The following is a 25,358-nucleotide window of genomic DNA, read 5'->3' as shown; positions in this document are numbered from 1 at the left end:
ATGCTCCCGGGAACACATTGTCCGCCACTCTGGCACTATGGATACATATAGAAGGATGAAACAAGGCTCATCACATAAAATTCGCTGGGGAGAAATGAAAATCCCTCTCTTTATTTATAGAAACGGAAATTCAAAGTAGTTTGGGTTGATTGTAACACCATTTTTCCTTTGCTTCATCGACTAAATTCGGGAGCAAGTGTTGTGTTTGTTCTTTATGTTTTCATTTCTGTTTGAATTTTGCATTTTAATTCCATATACACACGCATTACGTATACGCATGGATGTCCTGTGAAATTTTTATTGCCTTACATAAGAAGCTTTAACAGCTTTTTATTGATTGTGTGTCGAAGTTTGTTTACATTTCACGTTACAATTTTTGGGGCCATGTTTTGTGTATGTGTGTGTGTATTTTTTAATTCTCCTGGGCTTGGAGCTAATCTCCAAAGGTATTTTTCTACCCAAAATTGAACCTGGAAAATTGTTTTTTAACTTCCCAGAAGCGCAAGAAATCGCGTAGGAGTCCAATGTACTTTATAGGTATTTTTGTAATTAGCAAAAATCTTAAATGCTTGCACTTGAAGGATTTTAAGAAAGTTCTTCCAGGGAGGACTTTCAAGCTGTTTACCTGGCAGCCACTCTTGACCTTTTTTTTGTCTTCCCTGTTGATGCTGTTTTTGGCTTTAAGCCGATGAAGTTTTTCGGTGTGTTGCCTTTTTTTTTGTGGGTGTAGCGTTGTGTTGTGCTGCAACCTGAAAAGATAATAGTAAATCCCTGGGATTGGGCCAGTCCAGAGGACAGTGATGAGATGGAGGGCTTAGCTCTTCGCAATGTCCATTTCGAAATTCGAAAATTCAATTGCCTGTAAGTTGGCGAATTACCGAAAATGAGAGGCTTTATTGAGCCATTCAAAGTAGATTAAATGAAGGATTGCATAATCAGGTTTATTCAATTGGAAAATGATTTAAATGTTGCCACCGCTGCGGTCCTGCTATCCGGGGAAACCAATTAAAAGACTCCGGCCGCTGGTTTTCATTTAACGAAATTAACATTTATTACATTTATACATTCGATCGCTTGGTTTTTGGTTATCATTATTTAACTGGAATACATTTTAGTTCCGATTGATCCGTGGGGTTTTTCGTTTTACATTTCACGTTTGACGCTTTTGTATCTATGTATCTGCGGTTGGGATTTAATTAAAGTTGCTTGTGCAAATCAGCATGGAGTTGAATTGATTAGGTTTAGTGAGTGTAGCAGGTGTATTATTTAACAATTATTTTAGCTAGGCGTACATTTTTTAAAAGCGAAACGAAAATGGTTTTACTTAATTACTAGACTGGGTTAGTTAAACACTTAATTAAATTCAATGCGCTGTATACATTTCAATCTTAATTTGGTTTTCATCATTTTCCTTTGCCTTTTGGCCTTTGACAAAAAACATCATCACAAACATATTTTTACTTTTTCTTCGTCGTTTTTTATTTCATTTCGCTGAAAAAACTAATTTTTATTTGGGCATTTCCCCAACTCAATATTTGTTGCTTTTCCTTTTTCGCTGGCTGCCTCTCTTATATTATTATGTTTGCTGAAATCTAATTAAAAGCGAAAAATTCCTGCTTATCCGGCGGCTGTGTTACGCGATTTCTCTCATTCGCTCTTGAAGTGCCAACCCAAGTTTTCCTCTTTTCGTGGAAAGCTCTTTTTTTCCTCAATTCACTTGAGTGGATGCAACTCGTGCATTTCGTTCCAGCAATGCTGGGTCATCATCCTGCGCCTGGTGGAGGTGCCAGTATTACGACAGTATTCAGAAACTGAAAGAAGCCAGAGAAGGAAATTAGCATGTGTGAAAATGAATATGTCTTTGATGCAAGCACGTACATATGTATATATTAATTTCGTTTTAGATTCCATAGAATTCTAATTGCCATAGCAAAAATTCATTAATTGGCATTCAAACTGAAAGGCTCAAACGAAAGTCTAGATTGGCTTTCGATTCGCTGGTTAACATTTTCCTTTAACGGCAATCGAGGTGTAATGTGAAAGTTAAATAATGAAAAATAATCAGAAATTTCGCAGAAGCTGTAAAAGTAACTCCAATTACTGGAGTTAATCATGTAATTAATTCCCATATTTCTTATTAATTTCTATTTATAAATATAGTCTTGTTAGTGCTTCGGAAAATATAAAAATATAGAGATTAAACTTCCTCGTTTAACCTTTTTTTTTTTAGAGAGATCTAAAAATATCTCCGGTAAGCTGTAAATAAATTGGCTTACAAATCAAGGGATTTATGCATTTGTTTCCCTCCAAAAATCAAGAGGCAAAAAATTGGAGCATTAATCGTTTCACTACATCCGTATTTTGCGCATTTATTTTCAATCCCATTTCGAGGGTGTCCTTCCCCCCTTTTATTTACCTGAATGTGACAAAGCTGCGATTTACCGCTGGCAGTGGCATCAGCATCCCAAAAGTAGCCTGTAAATTCGGTACTTTGTGGGCTTTCAATGGGGTTCAACAGGACATATCCCTGGCTCCGTTTCCGGCGAATTTATTAGCCTCAAAAAAAAAAAAAAAAAATGGAAACTGCCAAAGAGAATGGGATTTAATCCGCTTTTAAACCGGAAACCCTAACGAATCGCAAGAGCATCATTCAATTCGATTTTTTGGCTAATTTAAAATAGGGGGAATACTGAGCTTTGCTTTGTTTTTTCCAAATATATTTATATATTTTTTGTGCGTGTGTGTGTTTTATGGCAATCTAAGCTAATCAATCATCCAGCCAGCTAACAACAAATGCCAATAAATTCAAGCCGTCAGCATTTTCCATTGAACACAATATTGTTTGTTTTGCATAAATGTTCATTTATGATCTTTGGAGTGAGTTTTTGGAGTGTAATTATGGTGGTTATTCCTCATCAAATCCATTTTAGACAATTGAGTATCTCCTGCAATTTTACCTTTTTGAATGAAATTCCCTTTTGACTTTGTTTCCCTTTAATTATTTCAAGTCAAAGGCGATAACAAAAGAGAAATATATAAATAGCATCTTTTGCCACTTCAACACAGCCTCCTCTCTTGAGTATTACTCCGAGCTTCCTTCCCCCTTGGGTATTTTTGCCTCAAAATTTTTGTTGATTGCCATGTGTGGTGATATTTGTGGCCTGGCAAAGATTAATGATGACGCTCACCGTCCTGTCCTTGACGCATGCTGGATGGATGTTTCTTTGGCTTTCCACTGAAGGCTTTTCATCCAGCCAACGGGGTGGCTTCCTCCCAGAAAATTATTAAATAAATTATATAGTCAAGCACAAAAGACCAGGCCTCTCGCGTCATTGTGGGTCTTCGTTTCGCGGAAGGAAAATGAAAGTCCTAAGTGAATTGTCATGTTATCTCTTGTGTTCTCAATGGAATGAACTTGTCTCACAAGTGGTCTGGATCTGGGTCTGGTTCTGGCTCTAAGTTTGGTTCTGGTTAGTCTTGGTCTTTGCCCGCGGTCGTTGGCTTTATTTCTATGTTTGATTTTGCCATAGAGCTGAGGCTGCATTTTGCTTCAAGCAATTGATATTCTCGGCCAGTACAATCATTTCCTGGCCAAAGTCATGCTTCATAGCAGATAAATCATTATAAATGAGTCCATTTAACACAACGGTTGCCATGGTGAGAGGTCAAGTGTAGAGCAAAAACATACTGTTCCTTTTTTTCTAGGAAACTTGTATATGTTTTTTGTGTGAGAAAAGGTGTGGGTGGTTTCTAGGAAAGTTTTTTATATCTGTTCGTATTTATTTGTTATGTTTAGTGTTTAATTTTTTTTAAATATTAGAGCAAAAAAGACTAGTACTTGTATCAAGAATTGTTACAGATTAAATTTAAACGGAAGAACCATTATTTCAATACATATTGGGTTTTTATACGTAATTTTTAATTGATAAAAATACCTTTAGTTTATACTTAAATCGGTGATAGTTAGATACTTCCAAACAAATTGTTCATCCTTGATCTCTCTATAAAAATATCTAACTTGATGTTATAAATAGTTGAGTATTTATTTTATGATTTAGGAATACTTATTTATAGTTTAATTAATTTATACCTGTTATTCGACCGTTTAAAACCCTCCTTTCTCCCTATAAAAATCTCCTTAAATTCATCTTTAAAATCGGTCTCTACCAAGATACCTGCTAGTCAATCAGCCGTGAGAGAAACATTTCTAGTTGCTACACTATATACTCCGCTTCCAAGTGGCAGTGTCACCTCCAGAGACGGGCACTGATTGACTTGGCAAGGAGGAAGCTCAGCCCGAAGGCAGGGATTTGCACTTTCCACGAGGCATCGTGCAAAAGAAGCAGTATCTAGAGCGTGACTGTGGATGTGTTGGCAATTTATGGGCAATAAGAGACACCGTAATGAGGGAGCAGGCGGGACTTCGCATGCTGGTCTTGGTCCTGGTCCTGCTCCTGCTCCTGCTCCTGGTCCCGTGAGGTTCGAAGGCAATCATTGCCGATGCATTCAGCGCACGTACCACGCGGCGTATGAGTAATGCGGCGCGAGTACAAAAAAAAAGAGGAAGCTAAAACCAAAAACCAAAAAAAGGAAGCTAAGCATACGAACTTGCCGCAGGCCGTGATTAGGCGAGGATTGGCGGGAAAATCAATCCATTCTGTGAACGCAACGCAACGCTTAGCTCATTAACTGCCTTTGGTTGATTTACGCATTATCCTGTCGTATTCGATTTCAACTTGAATTCTGAAATTGGTATTAGCGTTAATCGATTCTCATTGGGAGTGGAATATTTTTGCTGCGTTCCGTTTGCCAGATGATTGGTAAAGCCATTCGTTCGAGTTAGGAAATTCGTTTCAAAATTGAAGCAAGTTTGATTGAAAATGATTTTTCGGTTGGTTTTATAGCAGGTAAACTATCGCAAGAAGAACGTTCATTATTGTATCGAAAATATCGTTAAATTGCAGATATCAAGGTTTAATATTTATAAATTAGTTATACATTTTAAGCTATAATATTGTTTATGGGGCTTCGAAATACCTGGGAGGTTTACCTCTAATTGCAAACCAAGTAAGCACCGAAAATGTTTTGATATATCAATCAAAATATTTATATCTTGCATATATATTGTAAGGTTATAATATATACTTTTATATTCTGTGCCTTAAATATCGATAGGAGCATGTTTATAAGCAACAATTGAATTGCTACATTAAAGTACCTGGTTCTATATCGTCTTTTTCGGAAAACATAATTGCTGTCCTTAGTTGACTGCACAACATATTTATAGCAACTGTTTCCTAGAAACATTTTATTGTTGCATTCCGCTTTGTTAAATTTATGATTTCACACCCAATAGCTCATAAATTTATTAAATTACAAACGAAATTTTTAATTAAAACTAAGCCCATTCAGTCGCAATGGCAAAACAATAGAATAAATTTCAACCTAAGGCAATTTGTTACGGACAATTTTAAGAATTGTTTACAATATACAACCAAATTTTGGCTTGACATGCAATATTTTCAGGAAACTCACATAGCTGCAGGATATTATTGTCCTTAACAAAACCAGGAAATAAAGGAACTGTAAAGCACAAACAACAAACAGTCTTAATTTTAATAAATCTCTTGTCTCATGTAATTTCCTGTGCAGTGCAATTGTGCAAAGCCTTTGCCTCCACTTGTTTTCCACAAAATAATAAAACAAGCAAACAAAAACACCCGCACAGTAGTTACACACGGACACCTCGGTGTATTTGCATTTCGCCAATATTTGCATGGAATACAGGACTCCTTTTCCCTTTTGATCCTTTTGGCACTGCGAGGTGCCGGAAAGAAATCTCGACGCCGCCGGCTAAAGCTTTCACTTTCACTTTCGCTTTTCCATTCATTTTCATTCGCAGTATTCCCCCTCGCCCCCCACTTTGCTGGCATTTTCACTTTCATTTACATTTACATTTACATTTGAGTTTCGCCGTTTTACCTGGGCATTGTTCTTTGAGTCGTTACCAGGAGTTGATTCCAGTTACAGGACTACTGTCCTTTACTCAGCTCTTGCTTAACGAATCGGCAAACACTTTTAATTAACAAGTGGTGGAAACCAAGACACACTGAATATATATGCTGTGCTCTGCTGTTTACTACTGTACAAAATAAATATGCACCTTGACATTTTTATGGCTTCCAATATGCCACCAGAGGGACAAAACGAGGCAGAGGCCAAGAAAAATGGCCGTTCAAAAATGCTCTTGGCTTTAGTAAGAAATTAAAAATTGATGCGCTCCTTGGGGGTGTTGGAAAACGGCAGAGAAAATCGTAAAACTAAATTTTACGGCAGGTGAATGATGGCTATATAAAAAGGGGATCCACACAATCTTCTCTCCCCTTGCTCAGGGGATCTCTGGCAAAACCCGACAACCACTTAAGGTCATAAAAGAATGAATTTGAATTTATATTGAATCCATATTAAGTAACAACAAACTACATTGTGTGTGTTCATCAAAAATTAATACCCATTGAGAACTAATAATCTTAATATTTCGCAGACAAACTTTACTTGATTAAATTAAAGTTCGGGCTTTAATTTTATTTACTTCAGTTTTGTGGAAACTCTGCGTTGAAGCTGTTCTTGATCCAGGCTTTTGTGGAAATTCTGCAAGCATAATGGAAAAGCATTTATCGTTCGATTAGCATTTTGGCCCAGTTTATATACACTTGGCCTTTGGCTACCAGCTTCAAGACTCGAATTGCTTTTACATTGCATTGCAATTAAAGTGCGATTTGCTTTCATAAGTTTTTGAACAAGTTTTCGTTTACATTCATCAACGGAAATGGAAAATTGGCCAAAGATAAATACCAGGAAAAGTTTATGCCTTTGGCGTGAAGAATATTGCAATCTAGAACATTTAGTGAAAACAGTTTAAAACGATTAAAACGTCTTACTTATTGAATAGTAAATTTATCTTGGAAAATGTTAGGAAAATAATATCAAATTTAACAGAAATATTTTTCTTAAATTTAATCTTTCTATTTAAACCATTAATATGCAAATTTCTTTATAAAAAGGATATGAAAAAGTAAAAGATAAAGACCTTTAAACTTGTATATTGTTCTTTGTTTAACCAGCAAAAAAGGTCGGAGTTCCTTTTACTTTAATTAGGTATATTTTTTGGCATGTAGTCTGGTGTCGTATCTTTTTTTTGGTGCTTGGGTCCAAAAGGAAAATTTAGAGACCTTTTCCCCACCATCACCCTGAATAAGTACTGGCATTCGGTTCGCGTTTTCACTGGTCACTGGGTTTGCCATGCTTTTTCTCTGGCTTGGTTTTCCCCCAATGTCAACCGCTTTTCATTAACAGAAAACGCGGTAACAACGGATGCTGATTTGTTTGCCTCCCAGTGTCCGAGTCCTTCGTTTATAGGAAAAGTTCTTCCAAAGAGGCAGCAACAAAACAGTAATTAGTGTTCCGACTCCGGCTCCCAGTTCCCAGTTCTCAGCTTCCCTTCTCCAGCTGGAAAACTGCATTGGCATACAATGCCGCCAGCTGTGGATCGGATTTAATTCCGGAGTGAAGGAGAAAGTTGAGTGGTCGCTTTAATCCCTTTCAATCTCTGCCGTTGACATCTGTTTGTGTCGGGGTTGAGCCGAGTTTATCTGGTGTTTTACCAAGCCAGCAGGGACGTAGATGGAGCCACAGAGCCGGAGCCGGAGCCAGAGCCAGATTGCGGGGAAAAGTGTATGTAAAAGCGCAGCACAATGTGTTTACTTTGCATTTTGCCAAATGTCAGAGCTCTGCTCTAATCAGCAAGGCTTCAAATTTAATTGGGAACAATAACCCAAACTCTTCAACAGCCTTCCTTTCCAGTTTGTTTACAGTTTGTGTAAAATAACATATATACATATATAGAAAAACATCTGGAGCGTGTGAATCCCAGTAAATGCAGCTGTCAAGTGCAGCAGCAGGAGAATCAATGGAAGCCACAGATGCCCTGATGGCATTCTGTTCGGGACTTAACCCAAACTTTAACCAAGCGCCAACCAAGTTTAGTTAAGCTCTCGGAGTAAGGTTTTTCTTCGCATTTTCCATTGGCGTTTGTTTTCTATATATTTTTTCATCCTGTATTTTGTGCTTTTGCAGTTGCAAAGTTTCAGTCACAACCTCTTTGCAGTTAAGTCGCTTGACTTGGGGGCTTTTCGTTGGCAAATTTATCCGTAAACCTCAGGGAAAACAATACGGAATTATGCTGGAAAATTGGTTCTTTGTGGAGCATTGAAATGCAAAATGATAAATACATAACTTCTTGGCAACGTTAAGAAGTAATGGAAATTTGCTATAATTCATTTAGTTTTAAATTATGTTGGGAGTATAATTTTGGGAAGGTTTTGAGGTTGAATTGTGGAAATAAATTTGTGCCTTGTGGGTAATATTTATTGCTAAGGAATGGGGGTTAATTTAATAAGAGTATTCCATATTTTTCTACTTTAATTTCAGAGATTTAGCTAACTTGAGGTCTAAACGGGGAAGTGCAGTAGGGATTAAGATACAACTGTTGCTCTTCTTCAAATTTATAAACTAAATTAGATTGGTCTAAAGAACTGTTTATATTTATGTTAATTAAGGTTCTGGCGTGAATACTCTTTCAAAGTTCCTGTTTCCTGTTCTCCCTGATTTATCTTCATTTATTTAAAGTCTTCCCAGAGATTAAATTTGTGTTCTGTTTGTGAACCTCTTCGCTCAAAATGTATAATTTTTATAAGGTACTTAGACATCTGCCTGTGACATTTATTAGCTTACAACAAATTAAATTTTCAAGGTTACCTTACTCGGAGCACATAAAATCGTATTTGTCATATGAAATTTTTCTTCCCTGCATTATTACTGAAAGATGAAAAAAAAAAAATGTACTTGACTCACCTGTCACTTGAGTGTTGCCCGCCTCCCGCTGGGCGGAGGAGACTCGCCGGAAAATGCTCAATACGGCCTTGCTGGAAATGCAGGAAAAACAGCGACAGAAAGAGACAGTAAAAGTATATTTAAATGCTGATAAAAGCCAGTCACATATAAGGATACGTTATTGGAAGTAATTTGTGGCGGATTACTTACCGGAAATTCTGTCCGCTGACGCAGTAAAGCACGAAATTGATGCCAAAATTTGTGATGAAGAAAGCGTGAAAAATATATTGCAGGGCAATTGTGGAATTTTCATTCTTGGCCGATTCCGTCTGTCAAAAGATAGGGGAGAAAAAGAAAAGGGGAAATCGATTTATAATGCTGCTTGCTTGACTCGTGTGCCAATTAGGAATTTCCATGTTTGTTGTCCCGAGTTATTCCGGGGAATCACACAGCTTTTGTCATTTGAGCTCTCATAATAAGGATTTCGATACTACTGATTTGAAATTTTGCATAATAATTCCCTAATAGGTAAAGATTTCTTTGAACCATTAGTGACCTCTCTCAGTCTCTTTATAAACTCATGTGTAATGGGCACGTGGCCTTGATGACCCCTGACCAGGACCTGTTGAACTCGTCGGAAAACAATCTCCGGTCCTTGTTCGTCCTTCTGTCTGTCTATCTGTCTGCCGTCGAGCCTTTTCCACTCAATTAGTTTTGTGTCGCAATCAATGTCTGAGTTTGCCGCATTTTTAAGTTGGCATGTGAACTAGGGTGTAAAAAGCAATTTCAATTTCCTAAACAAAAAAAAATGTAAGAATGTGTGAAATTGTTTTCTATTTAACCAAAGCAGTTAAAAATTCGAATATTTGTGATTCAAATATAGGTGTTTTTTTTTTAATGAAGTATCTTATATTTATATTAAAGTGAAAGCTATGCAAGGATCATAATTTGTATTTTGTATCTGGTGTTGTCCTATTTTAATTACCTTGAAATATGCCCAATTTCGAACATGACTTCCATTATTTATTTTCTATTATACCAATATATATATATTGTTTTTAGGAAGAGAAAAACTGTATGCTTGTTATTCTCTCGGCGAAATCTATTAATTTAAGCAAATGTCTGCGCTGTCGATGTGTTTTGTATACGAAAAATGTGTCAATGCTTTGACAGCCAGATGGTGTGTATATGGAATTCACAGAATTTAAAATGGTTTATTTGTTGGGAATTTGCTTAGATTTTTTTTTAAGAAAGAAAAAAAAAGAATAAAAAGGGCAAAGCACAAAGAAAATAAAAGTGAAAAATGGAAAATGAAAGTGACATTGACACTTAGCAACTTTCCACAATAAAAAACCGGCTCAGCTAGATTTATATCAGAAACTTTTCTCACTTCATTAAAACGTATGTATAGTATATGTGGGTTAAGTAAATACTTGTTAGTAGCTCAACTAACTGGAATTTAATTAGATAAAATATGGTAGAATTATTGCTAATTTGTTTCTGTCAATTCTCTTAATGATTGAAATCACATAAAAACATGGCATATATGTATATGTATGTTTGTGCAGCCCCTGGGACATTAGTTAAACACGAAAGAGATTTTATTTTTACGATTTGCCTCCGAAGTGCACAAACTAATTAAAGCCTAATTAACACCTATGTATATGCTAGTCAGCATGGCAACCGGCAGAGTTCTCCTGCTCAGTTGCGAGTCTAAGGACATTAAAATGCCTTTTGCCTTCTGCCTTTTGATGTATGTAATTCCTGGATTAAACACGACAACGGCCCAGTTAACTGAGCGAAGGAAACGGAAGGATGGGATGTGTGTAGAGCGAGGGGTTACCAGGACATAAAGGACACCGCTCAAAGTAGTTGTGTGCGTGTGTGTGTTGTCATGACTCCTTCTGGCCAGTTGGGTTATGAGTTTGGTCCAGGAATCGAGCTCAAACTCCTGAATTTGTGGCCAGATAATTAGAAGTCGACAGCTGACGTACAAGTTATAAGGCCCACTTGTTCCTTATTGTTTTGGGAATTCGGCACTGAGAGGAAATCGTCAGCAAACTTAATAGTATAAGATATAATTTTCCTAGAATAGAAAAAAATACTTCCTTGACATTATATGACTTTTACCACCTTACAAATTACCGTATTTGATTTACAAATTTGTTTATTGAAGACTTAATTGTATAGTTTAAATACTTTTCTTCCTGTGCACAAACCACACAATATTTTCGAGAGGACAAACAACTAACTACAGCTAATCCAATTATTTGGGTCAAGCCAGGACTAAAGTTTCGTCATTGTCCTAGCATAACAATGACCTTATCCTTCAGATTGCCACAATATAATGGCAAGTGCTTTTCGGCTTGACTGATTGACTGAATGGAACCGAAAACTACATAATGCAAGTATCATGTTTGCATCACTTACCTCCCAATAGGCCTCGATTCTCAGCAGGCAACTGGGCAAATTGAGGCAGACAAAAACCGTTGAGACAATTAGCAGCATCTTGGTTACCTTCAGCTGCGATGAGTTCTGTACCTTGCGACGACCTATAAGGAGGAAAAATAAACATAAAGATAAACATTCGAGGGTGAGGATTAACAGGAGACAGCCTTCACACTGCCGCAGACTTCTTAATTAGTTGGAAAATTATGCAATAGTTGTTGGCAAATTGTTTGACAATTTGTCAGTGTCGCAAAACTTGTTCATGGCACAAAAAGATTTTCGCAGCTGTCGTGAAGTTCTGCGCGTACTGATATTTTTCCTGCTACTTTTCAGCATCCTTTGTTTTGTCATTTTTAATGTCAGACACTGCTGCTGGAAAATGGCTGCAAACAAATTCAACAAATTTCCCACGGAAAACTTAAATGGCTTAAGCAAAAGTTTTAGCCTTTTAGCCTGCACCAACTTTCTGGTAAATGTCAACTGTACTAGGAATTCCGTTGTGAATCCCTTATTTCAGTTTCCATTTCCCATTTTCCATTTTCCAACTGAAAAGTCAGTGGTCGCTCTGTCCTCACCTGGCTTCTGTGTAATTTCGCAATGGTGTTGACAATTGTTTATGTGATGCTGATGCTGATGCTGAGGATGCTGCTGCTGTTGCTGCTGGTGCTGCTGATCCTGCTCCTCCTGCTGCTGCCTGATGGCCACGTTGTGCTGTCCACTCGGATGCGTTCCTGTTGACTTTTGGCGCTTCAGCGAGGCGGTGGTGCGGTAGGAAGTCACTGCGGACAATCCACCGGATGAGTTCGATGAGTTCGAGGGCATGCTATTCGTTTGGGGTTTCCTGGATAAGAAAATAAAGAAGATTACTTCTTGTCAGGTTTCATAGAGGTTTTAGTGACTGTAATTTGAAGAATAATTGCTGTTTCCCAGTTTTGGTTGGGGTTTCTTGAACAAGAAGATGCAGGAGTTTATACAGTTTTGAAAAGTTATTAGAGTCTGAAAAGGCTTTTCTTCTACCTTATTTATATATATTTACTTTAAAGAATATATAGAAATTTCATTACGATTCCCCCTGTACCTATTTCTTGATGTTGAACCTGACTTGTGTTCAGAATTTCTAATTTAAACCCCGCTCCTAGTCTCTTGATGTACATTTCTCAAGGTCGAGTGTGTGGCAAATGCAAATCGCCTTAGGGCCCACTCTACACTCACTACACTCACATCAAGGGTCAATGAGGAAAATACTCATTATCCGTTGTTCGGTGGCATTAATCCGAAAAACTCAATCCTTTAACCCAAACCCATATATATATATATACTCACATCTTGTGCATGGTCAGCGTTCGGCGAACGGTGGCGAATTTCCACACAGTACAACCTGTACAGGTGTTGAGCACCGCGATGGTGGTGAAGGGCACCGCATAGACGACAATCGAGTCCCAGTAGTTGAAGAGGGCGAGTTGTTCCTGTAATGAAAGAGCAATTTTTCCCCCCTTCTTTATTATCATGGTGGGTTTGCAATTCGATTTGTTTTTGTGGTGGTGGCCAATGTGGCGTATACGCCATTACTGGTGTGTACACGCTGCGTATACGTAATATGGTTTTGCAGCGTCAACTGGCTTTAATCTAGTTTTGGACTCAATTGAATTTGGCTGCGTTTTTAACTGTGCTAGCGAGTCTTTTTTCCTAAAATTAATTAAATTGCTAAACAAAATGGGGGAGAGTAGAAGAGGAGTTGTCTTAATCCATTTTCGCCCCTCAACTGTCACCTAGTAGTTGCCGGTCACTGGGGAAATTAGCGCTCGACTTGACTTATTTTCCCTTCAACCCAAGACGGAAGTTAAAGTCAAGTGCAGGCTTAAAGCAGCATCGCAACTCATCTAGTTTACTTTACCTACGAAGGACTTTTGCATGCGGAAAAGTGAGAGAAAGGAAGATGGGTATTAATTTGCATAATCTACTTGGCGAGGCAATTTAATGGAATTATTTCAGGCAGAACCGATAAGTTTATGGGGCTTTCTCTCTCAAGAGAGAGAGATGGGGGAAGACCTGACCTGACCTTCTGGCCTGTTTCTTTAATCTCAACATATTCCTTGGCATTTGGCTGGTGGTAACCCTTCTCCCCCAGGGGTCTCTTTGATGGGGGAAAACTATTTTCACAGCATCTTGCGCATTTGTTTTCAGCTTTCACTTCGGTCTAAGAGCTCCTTCGGGCAGATAAATTCCTCGATGGTTGCCTACATATTTTCATGTCCGAAATGTTGAATCTGAAAATGCTCCATGGGCACTCGAATTAATCTCAACGAGAGAACAGATGTGGGAGGGCCATTTGGTCTCATTTTTTGGGGGGAAAAACACACACAATAACATTTGTTTCAATCACAATTAACACCCAAAAATGGCTAAACATAAGCGCATTATCATCCATTAGGGAAAGCCTGGACTGGCCAGAGAGTTCAGGCATTTAATGGGGACTGTAACACTTTAAAGGACAAGAGTGATGTAATTCCCAGTTTAAATACATAGATATGCAATCATCATCAGTGCGGGTTTTGTCCGGCTGCTCTCTCGTCTCAATTTACATAATTCCAAGTGTTCATCAAAATATATGCGGCGGCAACCATTGAAATTATGTTAATCACAAGCCCCGACAAAATCTGAATTGTTCAACAAGTAATTTAATGCCCAAACTACACAGCCTAAAAAATACTTTGATAAAAAAGCGAATTGGGCATGTATTTGGGTTAAATTTAAATACATCTTCGCCATTGGCAAAATAATTTCAATGAGGAAAAGCGAATTGGGTTTTATGATTATATTTTCCTTTGTCCCTTGTCCTTAGTCCCGGGTTCAAAACGCCAAAAGGGATGACCTTCCTCCCATAGAAAGGTGTAGAGTTGCCCCAATTTAATTGTTATATATTTTATACTATATATATGTATATATATGGGGAACATCCCTCCTAATCTATTGATGGGGCCTTTTTTCTGGACAGTAAACACCTCGGGAGTGCGTCCCCCGATGGCCTGTCATAAACGTAAAAGCCGTCCTGCTGCTTGACCAAAACCATTCAATTTATTTGCTTTTCTATTTACTTTCTTTTTTTTATGGTCATGCCCCTCCCAGAAATACAAAAAGAGAGAGTTTTTTGCGGTGTTGTCTGTTTCGAGTGGATCAAAATGTAATAGCTCGTAAATTTTCAATCAACTGGCTGACGATTGTTGTTGTTATATTATTGTATATATAACACGGAATGCTTATGAAAGTGTTTAACTAATGCCTGGAGTTGAAATTTAATTCATATTGCCTTTTTGTGGTCGTTTATCCTTTAAGACTCTTTGAAGAATTTTCCTATTATGCAGCCCAGTTTTCACAGCAATTTCATCTTCAAGGTTAAAGGATTCATAGCTTTTCCAAAGGATAGAAAATTATAGAACAATTTAAGAAGAGGAACTCGGAAATCTTTGCAAATGTTGCCTTTTTTGTGAGCCTCAAATTGTTATTCCCCTGAGAGACTTTGGATAAAAGCTGAAACCAGTTTTAATATATTAAAAGTTGAACATATTCAATTCGAAATCAAAGGAAATGTTGCATATTTAAAGTTTAGCCCATATCATATTCAGATCGAAGGCAAAGCAAAGCAACTTTTGTGGGTGTTGTTACCCCAGCCCCTGGGCCATTTTTCCGGTGAAATCTGTTTCCAATGCTCATGTGTTGTAGCCTGGTATTTGCACTTAACTATTTCTTGGACACTTCCTGTGGCCTCAGCTTAGTCCTTTTCAATTTGTCCTCCCAACTGCTACCCGGTCACATCAAAGGAGCCCCATCTCACATATATTGATGACCAAACGAGCAAGATTATGACTGCTGGCCATATTGCTCGACTTAATTAGATATCCAGAGAATGAAGAGACTGAGTGGCAGAGAGAAGCTTTTAATAGAATTTCACTTGCAAAGCGTTTTGTTGCTTAAACGATGCCCCCAAAAATTTGACTAGACTTTCATGGGGTTTCATTTCCACCGAATGCAGACATTTTTGAGCAGGCAATATTTTTGACTGGAGCAAGCCGTAATTGTCAATTCATTAGAAGCCCATCCGGGCAAAAACAGACTCTCCTCCTGCCAGTGAAAGACGTCTCCTTGCAGAGCTACCCAAGGAGCATCTGGTTGCGTCTTCAGCTGCTGGTCTGGGCTCCTCCTTCCCAGGATGGCTATTACCCAATGATTTGTTTCTTTCAATATGCCAACCGCCAAGTGCAAAGTGTCTATTTAGAGCACACACACAAAGAGAGCCAGAGGAGTCTGTTTCAAAATTTATGTTGTCTTCCCCCGCGAAAACGAGGGTAGCACGTTGCACCTTCTGTTCCTCTGTCTGTGTCTTTTCCTGCTTCTATTTCCAAGCCATTCACCCATTTCCCAACCCATAGATTGCCATTTAGATGTCCTCCTCCAGTTTGCCATCATAAAGCTTGCATAATTCCTCGGCCGCTTCACTAGTGCCATCTGTTGACTGGCATCCTCGTGGCGGTTGTGCCATCAGTCAAACGCAATTTTTGTCAAACAAAACTGTTGGCAATTTCAAGTACAGAGAAAAAAAAGTGAAAATATTCAAAAAATAGTTCAAAATATATTCAAAAAGAGAACTGAAAATAATTAAATTATTGAAGAAGGTTTACTATTTTCAGTCACTATAAGAACATAAGTATCATTTTTTGAGTTATTTCAATTATGGATTTATATTGATAGGAAAAATCTAATATGATACATTTTACGATTCAAAGATGTCGGAAAATATCACTGTATATATAAATAAATAAATTAATAGTTCGTAAATTTATATATAAAAAGTTGTAATTTCGAAAACTATTTCTATTCTTTAAGTTTATATCCTTTTTTATCAACTATATGTGGAATATATTTGAAACTACATTTTTAATAACTATATTCATTTCCAACAATCATAGCCTCAAACTAACTCTCTCTCTTCAGTCCGATATATCAAATAGAATATCGATTTCTGGCACATTGCTACAATAAAATATCGATCATCGGGATTCGCGTTTAATATTGATACTGTATCGATATACATGAAATTTCCTTTCATCTCTAAATGGAATATTCTTTACCCTTTGTAAATATGTCTATTCAATTCCAAGTTTTTTCTCGCAGTGCCCTCGCTGATTGAATGCGAATTTTTCCATCTGAATTTCGTTAGCTCCCTGCGCCCGTTCAACTCATCCATCATACCCTCAATCGAATCAGCGAAATACACGTAGGCGCGACACTTTACGCTTCATTGGGGCCAATTTGGCTAATAGGCCGGCTACCTGGCATCCACCTGTCTTGGCCCAACCTATAGTACACACCTGTCGCGGCCGTCGTGCGCCATTTCAGGTCTGTTTCTGTTTGCATTGCATTGCTCCTTCCACGGACAGTGCAAAATTAGCATTGAATTTCGGGCCTAAAAAGCGTCTAGGTAAACAGGTGAAAAGCGAGTGAAATATGAGATTTATCGGGAGCGGAGACGACTGGGAATCATCATCCTTGAGACAACCAAAAGGACCAAGAGCAGAACCAGGACCAGTACCAGGACACACCCAGTCAGGCACACGTGTCCGCTTGGCATTTCGTTCGTTCGTTCGGTGCTTTGTCTTGTCCTGTGTCCTACCCGCAGTGTATGTCGTCGTCCTGTCATGTCCTGTTTGTGCTGCGGGTCCAGGGAAAATATTTGCCTTGCCTTCCGAGGCGAGTGAGTCCCTGGCAATGTCCCTTTTGCTTTTTTAGTCATTTCTGTGTACAGAGCATTCGAAGAAGATACACGAATTCTGCCTTGACTTTTGCAACGCAATTTAAGGTTTATAGATTTGGGTCTTGGAAGGAAATATGATCAGGGAAATTACTTTAATTATGAAAATAATTTTAGTTACCTATAGTTAAGACTTACTTTTAAAGGTTTTTTCTGTTCGTTGGGTTAATATAATGAAAATAAAATAAACCCAAAACATAGTTATGAACTCCGGAGTGAATCATAAAAGCAGTCATAAAACTATGTTTTCACTGACATTTATGTTCCTGTTTAATTGGGTTGCATATTTGTCTGTAGCCAAAAGATATATTTTGTAAAATGTTCCCTGAAATCAGTCAAAGAAAAGAGCATTAAATGCTTCGTCTTTAATTCCTGTAACATGTTCTCTTCGCTTTTTTTTATCTGGTTAACCATTTGACCATTTTTGGCTTTGGGGCTTTGTTGTATCTTTTTGTGGTTTTTACTTTTTTCTCTGACTCTTTTTCTTGGCCAATTTGTGGCTGGTCCTTTTTTCCTGCGCAATAAATGCTTAATTTGGTCGCTTAACCCACACAGCGGTATATAGTCGAGACCTAATTAATTGACTAATTGCTCTAGTTCTCGACAAATTAGCAGCTCCTTCATCTTTGCGGTTGGCCGCTCCGTGATCCGCATATCTCGGCGGTATTTATTGCGCCTAATTTGCAGGAGTGTCAATGCCATTTCAAGCGGAAGTGACGAAGGATTCTTTGGGGGCAAACTCAAGTGACTCCGACTTGGGACTGACAACTGGATGTTTGGGGAACAGCTGTAAGTGAATGCCGGTGACAGATTCTTCTCCCGTTCTTTCTTCGACTTTTACGCACAAAAACAAAAAAAAAGCGTTGAATATTATATATTTATGAGATATTTGTCAACAATTTTGTTGGCCATTTGCCAAGGCAAACAACATACATACATACAACGAGCGCCATTCAAATTCCAATAACAATACTAATGGCAGACGAAAAATTCACAAATACCAGAACCTCCTACGTATGGTTTACCTTTTTCAAAAAACCCACAAAGCGAGAGTGTTTAGAGAGCGGGAAATATGAAAGAATATCGTTGTCACTGGCAATTCAAATGAAGAATTCGAGGCATCTTCTGGAATGCTGCGTTTGATGAAGCTTAGATTTTGATATGTGACAAAGGAGGCTCTTACTATATATTGTTTAAAGAATATTATTTAAAATATAAAGAGGATATTTGCTTGCAGCAACAAATATAAATGTACATTTCTAGATTCTCTCTTAAGTTCTTTGTTGTTTTCATTCTACTTAAGAGAGCTTTAAGGTTATTTCCCCATTGTCTGTTATTATTTATAAATTCACTTTGAAGCAATATGCTAATGGGTTTGTTGGCTCGCAAATTATTTCATTGAAAACATTTCAATTCACAATTAGCTTTCAATTCGTTTACGTTTTGATTCTTTTTTTTCACAGAATAATTTAAAGGTTTCCTCTGACCGAATTTTTGGGACGAGGCAATATACAAATCGAGAGCTTTTTAAAGTCAATTTGTGAAATAATTGAATCATTGAGAGCAGGGATATTGTGAAATTAAAAATTGTACTATTTTAACATAGCCAAACACACTTTCTAGACGTATTTCTGAAAGCTTTTCAGTACCTTTTACTTAAATTATATGATGTTAAATAATATTATAGAACGTAGCAACATATAAACTTGGGAATTAGGAATGAACCCATCGATTTTTACTATTAAGTCCCAAGTTCTTATTTAGATAATTTTTTTCAATATTATTTTGTTTAATTTGTATTATTTGTAAAAGTAATCATTGCATTTTCTGGATTCTTACCTTGTACTCCGAATTAAGATCGCAAATTGTGGTATTTAGCTTTGGCATAAAGACCGGCTTGGCGATCACAATGTAGGGCAAACAGTGGAGACATCCAACGAGGGTCAACCCGGAGAGAACGATCTTGGCCCGGCGCACTGTGCACATGGTCTGGCGCTTCAAGGGATAAATTACAGCGATGAAGCGCTCCACGGTGAAGGCCACCACAAACCATACGGAACAGAAGCTGGCCAGGTAGCTGAAGAAGGTGAAAAACTGGCAGAAGTAGTTCCTGTTGTAGATGTCCACATTGAGGAAGTTCAGCCACTGGGCAAAGAGGCCGGCCAGGAAGCAGGTGTCGCTGACGGCGAGGGCCGCCAGGTAAAAGCTGGACGAGAGTTTCCTCAACTTGGTCTTGAAGAAGACAAAGACGGAGAGAATGTTGCCAATGCTGCCGGTGCAACAAAGGATTGGGATATAGTACTGATGCACAAAGTCACCGATGAAGAAGGCTATCCTTAGCATCTCCTCGTCCTCGGAGGATGCCTCCTCCAGATCCATTTCGGTGACAAAGCCATTGGAGGAGGAGTTGCCATCCGTGGAATTGAAATCCAGCTGGGATGTTGTAAAGAATGTGGCTGCTGGTGTTGTGGTGCCTGTTTGATTTGAGTTGGAGCTACTACTGTCTCCTATATAATCCATATCTGCAAGCGTGGTCATATTTGATTTGATTCGAATATTCCGCTCTAAATTAAAATTGGATTCACTCTTCCATTGCTAAACCAATTGGGATGCAGTGGCCACAAATGGATTGCATGCGAAGTTGGGCAAATGTTTGCTTCGCGTTCACCAAAAAAAGTGGGAACTTTCTGTTCCAAGTTTTAGCGCGATGAAAAACTATTTCACTCACTTTTATTGACGCTGTTTTTTTATTATTTCTTTTTGGCACATTTGAGTGCCGCCTGTCAAGTCAACAATCCAAAGTTTCGATTGGTTTTTTTGCGTTATTTCCTTTTTTTCGCTTTTCGCCCAACTCGATCTTAATTAAGATTTTTATTTTCAACTTTTGTCTGTGAAAAGTTTCGCTTTGGAAAAACTTATGAACACTCTTAGTCCTCACCTAGGTGTCTTGAGTTCATTATCGTCCAAATATATTTTATCGCGTAACGATGTAAACAAAGAACAAGTAAAAAGGCCAGGTAAAAATTGTGAAAAACTTTTGCCACCACACACACAAAAAGTTCTTGTTGAAAACTTCTAAGGTTGCTCTTCTTGTTTTCACTCTTCTTGATTTCGCACCAAGCCGATTTGTTTGTGGTCAAGTATTATTTTTAAGTTCCTTTATTTTTATACAGAAAGTCAAGTGAAAAATTTGGGGGCCATATTTCCTCAATTAATTAGTTGATTCGCGGAATCGAAGAGTGTTTTGTTTGTTGTTTAACCGCCGAGGTGCTAGCTGCAATTGATTATGAGAGGAAAGAACTATCCCGCCGGTATTTTTGATCGAATCGAATGGTGGCGATGGACTCTGCCTGGTTTCGGCCAGTTCTTTTTGGACCAACCAACCAGCAGGACAATGAGCGCGCAACTAAGCCGAGACAATGGCGGCGGCAGTCTTTTAAACCAAACGGTTGCTTCCTCTATTGACTCCTGGAAGGCGCCGAGGGAGAGCTTTGGCGTTGGGAACGGACTGCGCAGGCGCCCGATTCATTCATGAAATCAACAGGTGACCCAAGGTCAGGGTCTGGCAGGGTGGATGGCAACCGCCACAAGTGGTTCCCCGTTGAGGGATTAGCCCAGGAGGAGGAGGAGGAGGAGGGGGAGTAGGACAATGGTGCCACTAAACGGCAATTGGCGCCAAGAACTCCACGTTTTGTGGCTCCAGATCCCATTGTCGCGGGGCGGAAATCAAAACAATAACAAACCGCAGTGCCGGCATATGCTTTTCCAGAAAAGCTTTGGAAGAGGCAAAGACCATGTGGGGAACATAACAGGCTTGGGCATCCCAGTTGCCTCTGGGACTTGCCCAAGAATGGACATGACCACGCTGAGTTGGGTTATTTGCCAATTGCGTAAATTTTTACGATCCATCTAAGTTACGTTTATTTCTTCTATTTTTTTGCAGAGGACGACAAGGTGGGCACTCTGGATGTCCTGCTGAGCAGTGCCTATTGCCGCTCCCAGCGGTTCCTCTCCAAGCAATTGGCGCAGCTCCGACCCGAGCTAACCATGTCCATCTTTTCGGGTGAGTAAACAAGGAGATATAATCTTAAATCCTAAGTGCAAGTAAAGATAAATCGAAAGCTGGAAAGCAGTTTGCAATAAATTATTGAGTATTTGGGGGTTTCCTTTGCAAAAATTAAATGGTTTACAAATTTACTAAAAGAAAAATTCAACATTTATAATCAATAACGTTTAAATCTTTTATTAACCCATTAAAAATACTTAAAAGTTTTCAGAAATGATTACATTTCTTTACAAATTAGGTTTTTTGTTATTGAATTCACTTTATTTAATTACAAAGGCCTTTTCAATGAAACCAAAAGTATATGAATACTCCAAAATATAATTGAAACTGTAAGTTGAATTCATTATAATTCTGTTCCCTTTAATTTCTTTGTTAATAAATTAAATTTATCATTCAAAGAAGACCTTTTATTTTACCCACAAATGTTTGAATATTGAAATATATAAATGAATGAATATTCTGCAGTTTTTAATTAAATTTCTCTTAAAATCTTTGTTCACAGAAATTACACATCGCTTCCAGAGCGCTAGGGAGGATGTACGGGCCTTGTTGCTGCAGTGCCTCCTACCCTGGCTCCAGAACATGGAACTGGTGGCCACAAGTGTGCCGCCGGCCACGCCCCTATCCTACATAATGGTGAGTGTACATTAGCTTCCGGATTTGAAACCTTCGTTTACGCTTTTTCTCCTTTCCCTTTCCGGCAGTATTTCCCGGACTCGGGAACACGGGGACGACGGGAGGGTACTGGTTCCACGGAAGCAACGGAAATGATTCTGAACAATCTGTTCTACATCACAGCCAAGGTAATGGAGGATTCCCCATTCTCTCTGAAGTCGCTTTAATCCGTAATCCTTAACTGTTTTACCGTACACTGCAGTTCTCGGACGCCCATCCACGCGACATCGAGGAGCTATGGGGCACGCTGTGCCAGTTCTGGCCCAACAACTTGAAGGTCATCCTGCGGTATCTGGTCATTATGAGCGGCATGGCGCCCACCGAGTTGCTGCCATACGTAAGTCTTGAGATTGATTGGATATCCAACGCAGAGTGGCAATAACGATTTTTGGCAATCTCCCTTAATCCAGGCTAAGCGCGTAGCACTCTATCTGGCCCGCAGCTGTCCGGATCGGTTGCTGGATGAGCTCATGGCCGAGCTGCAGACGGTGGAGACACTCAATTGTCTGATTGAGAGGACAGAGACGCCGCCGTTTTATCGATTGACCAGCATGCGGAAGGCCTCCAGTCACAGTGCCGATGGTGGGTCAAGATAAGCACAGCCAAAATCACTGAATAATATTGAATTTTGATATATTTTGCTGATAGGTCAAGCTGTGGGTGGCATTAATGACTCAAGGATTCAGGATTTAGCCGTGGAAAAGGGAACCATACACACCAAGCGACACAGCGGCGAGGATCCCATTAAAATCGGGCAAGTTCTCATAATATTTATATTAATATTATATTTATTAATGTATATATATTAAAACTAGGACCTGTAAATCGGACAGCGGCATTCGCGCCTATACTCAAGCAGCTGCTGCTGCCGCCGCTGCTGCAGTCACTCCCGGATCAAGTGGCAGCCGTCCTCCTCGCGGGGCAGACAAGATTCGTGCTGCCTCAGGTCCCTCCATATTGCCGCGACCGGAGGATATTCTAATCAATGATCCGGAGCTACGACAGGAGGAGAATGTGGAGCTGCGCGGTGCTTCAGATGCCCCGCCCAATGCCCATCCGCATCCATTGCCCATGCCCGAATATGGCGGCTACTTTGCTCCGCTCACCGAATTTCTGCCGGATGTTAGTTTGCCCATCAGCGGATTCCACAGGTGAGTTTTGATTTGAAGTTCTTGTGAGAGTGTTAAAGAGGGTAAATTTGAGATTTTATCCTGGTTCAATCTATATATTTGTTAAAGGAGAAAGGCTTGTATTCTTCTAAAGTCCTTGAAGTTTAACCAATTCAAAATAAGCACACAAAATAGTGCAGTTTATCGAATGATTTTATTAATGAAATAGTTTAGACCTTGCAGAAGGTTTCCTTTGCATAGCCAAGAACTATTCCTCAAATAATTTAGTAGGAGATGCCAGTGTGGTCGCGGATCCATCCCAGGTAGTCGGTGACACGGGTGTAACCAGAGGGACCGTTGTGGCAGCTCACGGAGGCGAAGGTGATCACTCCAACCAGACGGGCATTGTCGTGTGTAACCAGGGGGCCACCGGAGTCTCCTCCGCAGACAGAGCGACCGTCGCTATGGCGGGTGCACATATCAGTGCTGGCCACCGATCCGTAGGACCTCTCGCACTCGCTGTTGCTGATGATCTGGACATCGATGCACTGCAGCCAGTCGGCCAGGTTTCCGTTGTCCATGCCACCCCATCCGCAGGCAACGCACCAGGTGTCCTGGAAACGCTCGTTCTGCTCGTTGAAGCTGGGCAGGGCCACCTTGTTGACCAGGTTGTTGAAGTCCACGTGGGGAGTGCGGATCAGACCGATGTCACGGCCAGCCTGGTTGGGCCAGTCGGGGTGGCTGATGAAGTTGTCGCGGCGCACATTGTGGGAGAAGGCTCCGTTCCAGCCCCAGTTGGAGCCGTAGTGGATGTCCACGGAGTCGGTGGTCAGGCAGTGAGCAGCAGTCAGAACCCAGTTGTTGGCGATGATGGTACCAGCTCCGACGGCGGCTCCGTTGCTGCCATCGGTGCGGATCAGCAGACCGACAATGTAGGGAGCCTTGCCCTCGGGAGCAGGGTATCCCAGGACAATGCGACCCTCCGGAGTCTCAGAGATGGTCACCTGGGGCAGCAGGGAGGTACGGTTGGCCGGAGTGGCAGCCACCAGGGCGCAGGCCACGGAGAGAGTTAGCAGAAACAGTTTCATGACTGGGAAGAAACTTAACTTTCTGGTCAATGCCCGTCCGCTTTTATACGAATTCTGAGCCGATAAGGATTGATAAGGCATCGCTCTGTTTACTATCGCACCCATTCACAAGCCGCCTTTGGAAGCACTTGTTGTTGAATTAGCATCTCAGGGGGGATTTTGGCACTTCACTTCGGGAGCTATCGCTCCTAGTCGGAAATGCAAAATATACTGTAGGCGTAGAGACTCATAAATCTCTCGTACCCCTTAGGATTGGAGTGCCGATAAGGGAGAGGCAACTAACTAATCAATAAATTCGGTGCTGATATGACTAATGTCAGCTCACTGAAGTGATATGGTAAAAGTTGGCTAGCCAAGATGGTAGCAACCAAAACATATAAGAAAAACATGTCATATATTAAGATTAATTTTCTTTATTTTGATTAAATTCATCTGAGAAAGCAGACATTTATTACAATAAAGTTAAACCTAGCATGTGTGTGGTTTATGAGCGCTTTTAGTTGTCAGTTTTTAATTCTCTGTCTCTGAATTCTAAATTTCGATGTCCAACCAAGCTTTACTTTGAATTCAATTTAAGTAAATGTATAATAATATTGGGGTATAACAAAGTAAATACATTTTATATAATTCATTAATAACTAAAACGGTTACTTTAACCTTTTTATATAAATAATGGCAATATGCCAGTATATCTTTGCGGTTGGTTACAATTATCATTGTTTTGTTTACATTATCAACCACTTCAGGTCTAATACTTTATTTAATTAAATATGTATTTTTGCAAGCATTTCACAAAAAAATATAATGCTTACTTTCAAGAGCATGAAGGAAGAGAGATAAAGATATTAGAATTTTAGAATTAGAGCCTTGACATATATTTCTGATATCATAATACCCTTTCAGGGGATTATAATTTTAGTTAGTAGCTTCTAAAACTTGAAAGGAGTCATTTTCGACCCCATAAAGTATATATATTTTTGATTAGCATCAACAGCTGAATCTATCTGGCCAAATTCGGTCAAAAAATAAATTTTCAAATTTTTTTTTCAAAATTTTATAAGGGGTACATTTTCAACAATTGACAATAATTTTATTTATTTTTTTAACTTAATATTTAGTATGCAGATTTATTAACCTGATAAAAATTAACATACGGACGTTTTCTGAATTCAAATACATGTTTTATTTTTTTTTGCATAGTTAAGAGTTTGTTAAACTTTGATTTATAGGAAAATTTGTAATATAAATTATTTACTTTAAGCTTAAATATAATT

The 25,358-nt window shown here is 39.1% G+C and overlaps 2 protein-coding genes and 1 pseudogene across 14 annotated transcripts in view; 1 reads left to right on the top strand and 2 right to left on the bottom strand.

The window, feature by feature from the left end:
* fry (microtubule binding protein furry) overlaps positions 1-25,358 on the top strand; it is a 59,126-nt gene that overhangs the window by 24,337 nt on the left and 9,431 nt on the right. For 9 of the 11 annotated variants that reach the window (XM_020961159.2, XM_020961157.2, XM_020961158.2 and 6 more), the window contains 7 exons: positions 21,090-21,209; positions 21,715-21,848; positions 21,917-22,015; positions 22,090-22,224; positions 22,298-22,469; positions 22,536-22,641; positions 22,703-23,038. In XM_020961159.2, the coding sequence (XP_020816818.2) occupies positions 21,090-21,209; positions 21,715-21,848; positions 21,917-22,015; positions 22,090-22,224; positions 22,298-22,469; positions 22,536-22,641; positions 22,703-23,038 (1,102 nt within the window). Of the gene's footprint in view, positions 1-21,089; positions 21,210-21,306; positions 21,849-21,916; positions 22,016-22,089; positions 22,225-22,297; positions 22,470-22,535; positions 22,642-22,702; positions 23,039-25,358 lie in introns of those variants that run through there. The other 2 variants (XM_086833306.1, XM_086833305.1) reach the window with 1 other exon arrangement.
* Positions 1,027-20,559, bottom strand: CNMaR (G-protein coupled receptor). Of its 2 annotated transcripts, none has more exons than XM_020961022.2 (7): positions 18,986-20,559; positions 12,664-12,806; positions 11,916-12,181; positions 11,323-11,444; positions 9,103-9,221; positions 8,914-8,984; positions 1,027-1,811 (listed from the first exon to the last, which is right to left on the bottom strand). In XM_020961022.2, the coding sequence occupies exons 1-7, from the start codon at positions 19,682-19,684 to the stop codon at positions 1,714-1,716; spliced, it is 1,518 nt and encodes a 505-aa protein (XP_020816681.2). In that variant the 5' UTR covers positions 19,685-20,559; the 3' UTR covers positions 1,027-1,713. The 2 variants fall into 2 exon arrangements, with proteins under 2 accessions (XP_020816681.2, XP_086689434.1); XM_086833308.1 differs by lacking the exon at positions 18,986-20,559 and adding an exon at positions 18,587-18,658.
* LOC110190574 (serine protease 1 pseudogene) lies at positions 23,192-24,552 on the bottom strand (annotated as a pseudogene). Its single transcript, XR_015271830.1, has one exon. The product of XR_015271830.1 is annotated as a serine protease 1 pseudogene (transcript).

The sequence above is a fragment of the Drosophila serrata genome, unplaced genomic scaffold, assembly GCF_035046125.1.
Source record: "Drosophila serrata isolate PLE 108 unplaced genomic scaffold, ASM3504612v1 contig_272, whole genome shotgun sequence".
In the NCBI taxonomy this organism is placed as follows: domain Eukaryota; kingdom Metazoa; phylum Arthropoda; class Insecta; order Diptera; family Drosophilidae; genus Drosophila; species Drosophila serrata.
Note: the sequence above shows the minus strand (reverse complement) of the source record. Positions and strands in the feature narration are given on the sequence as shown.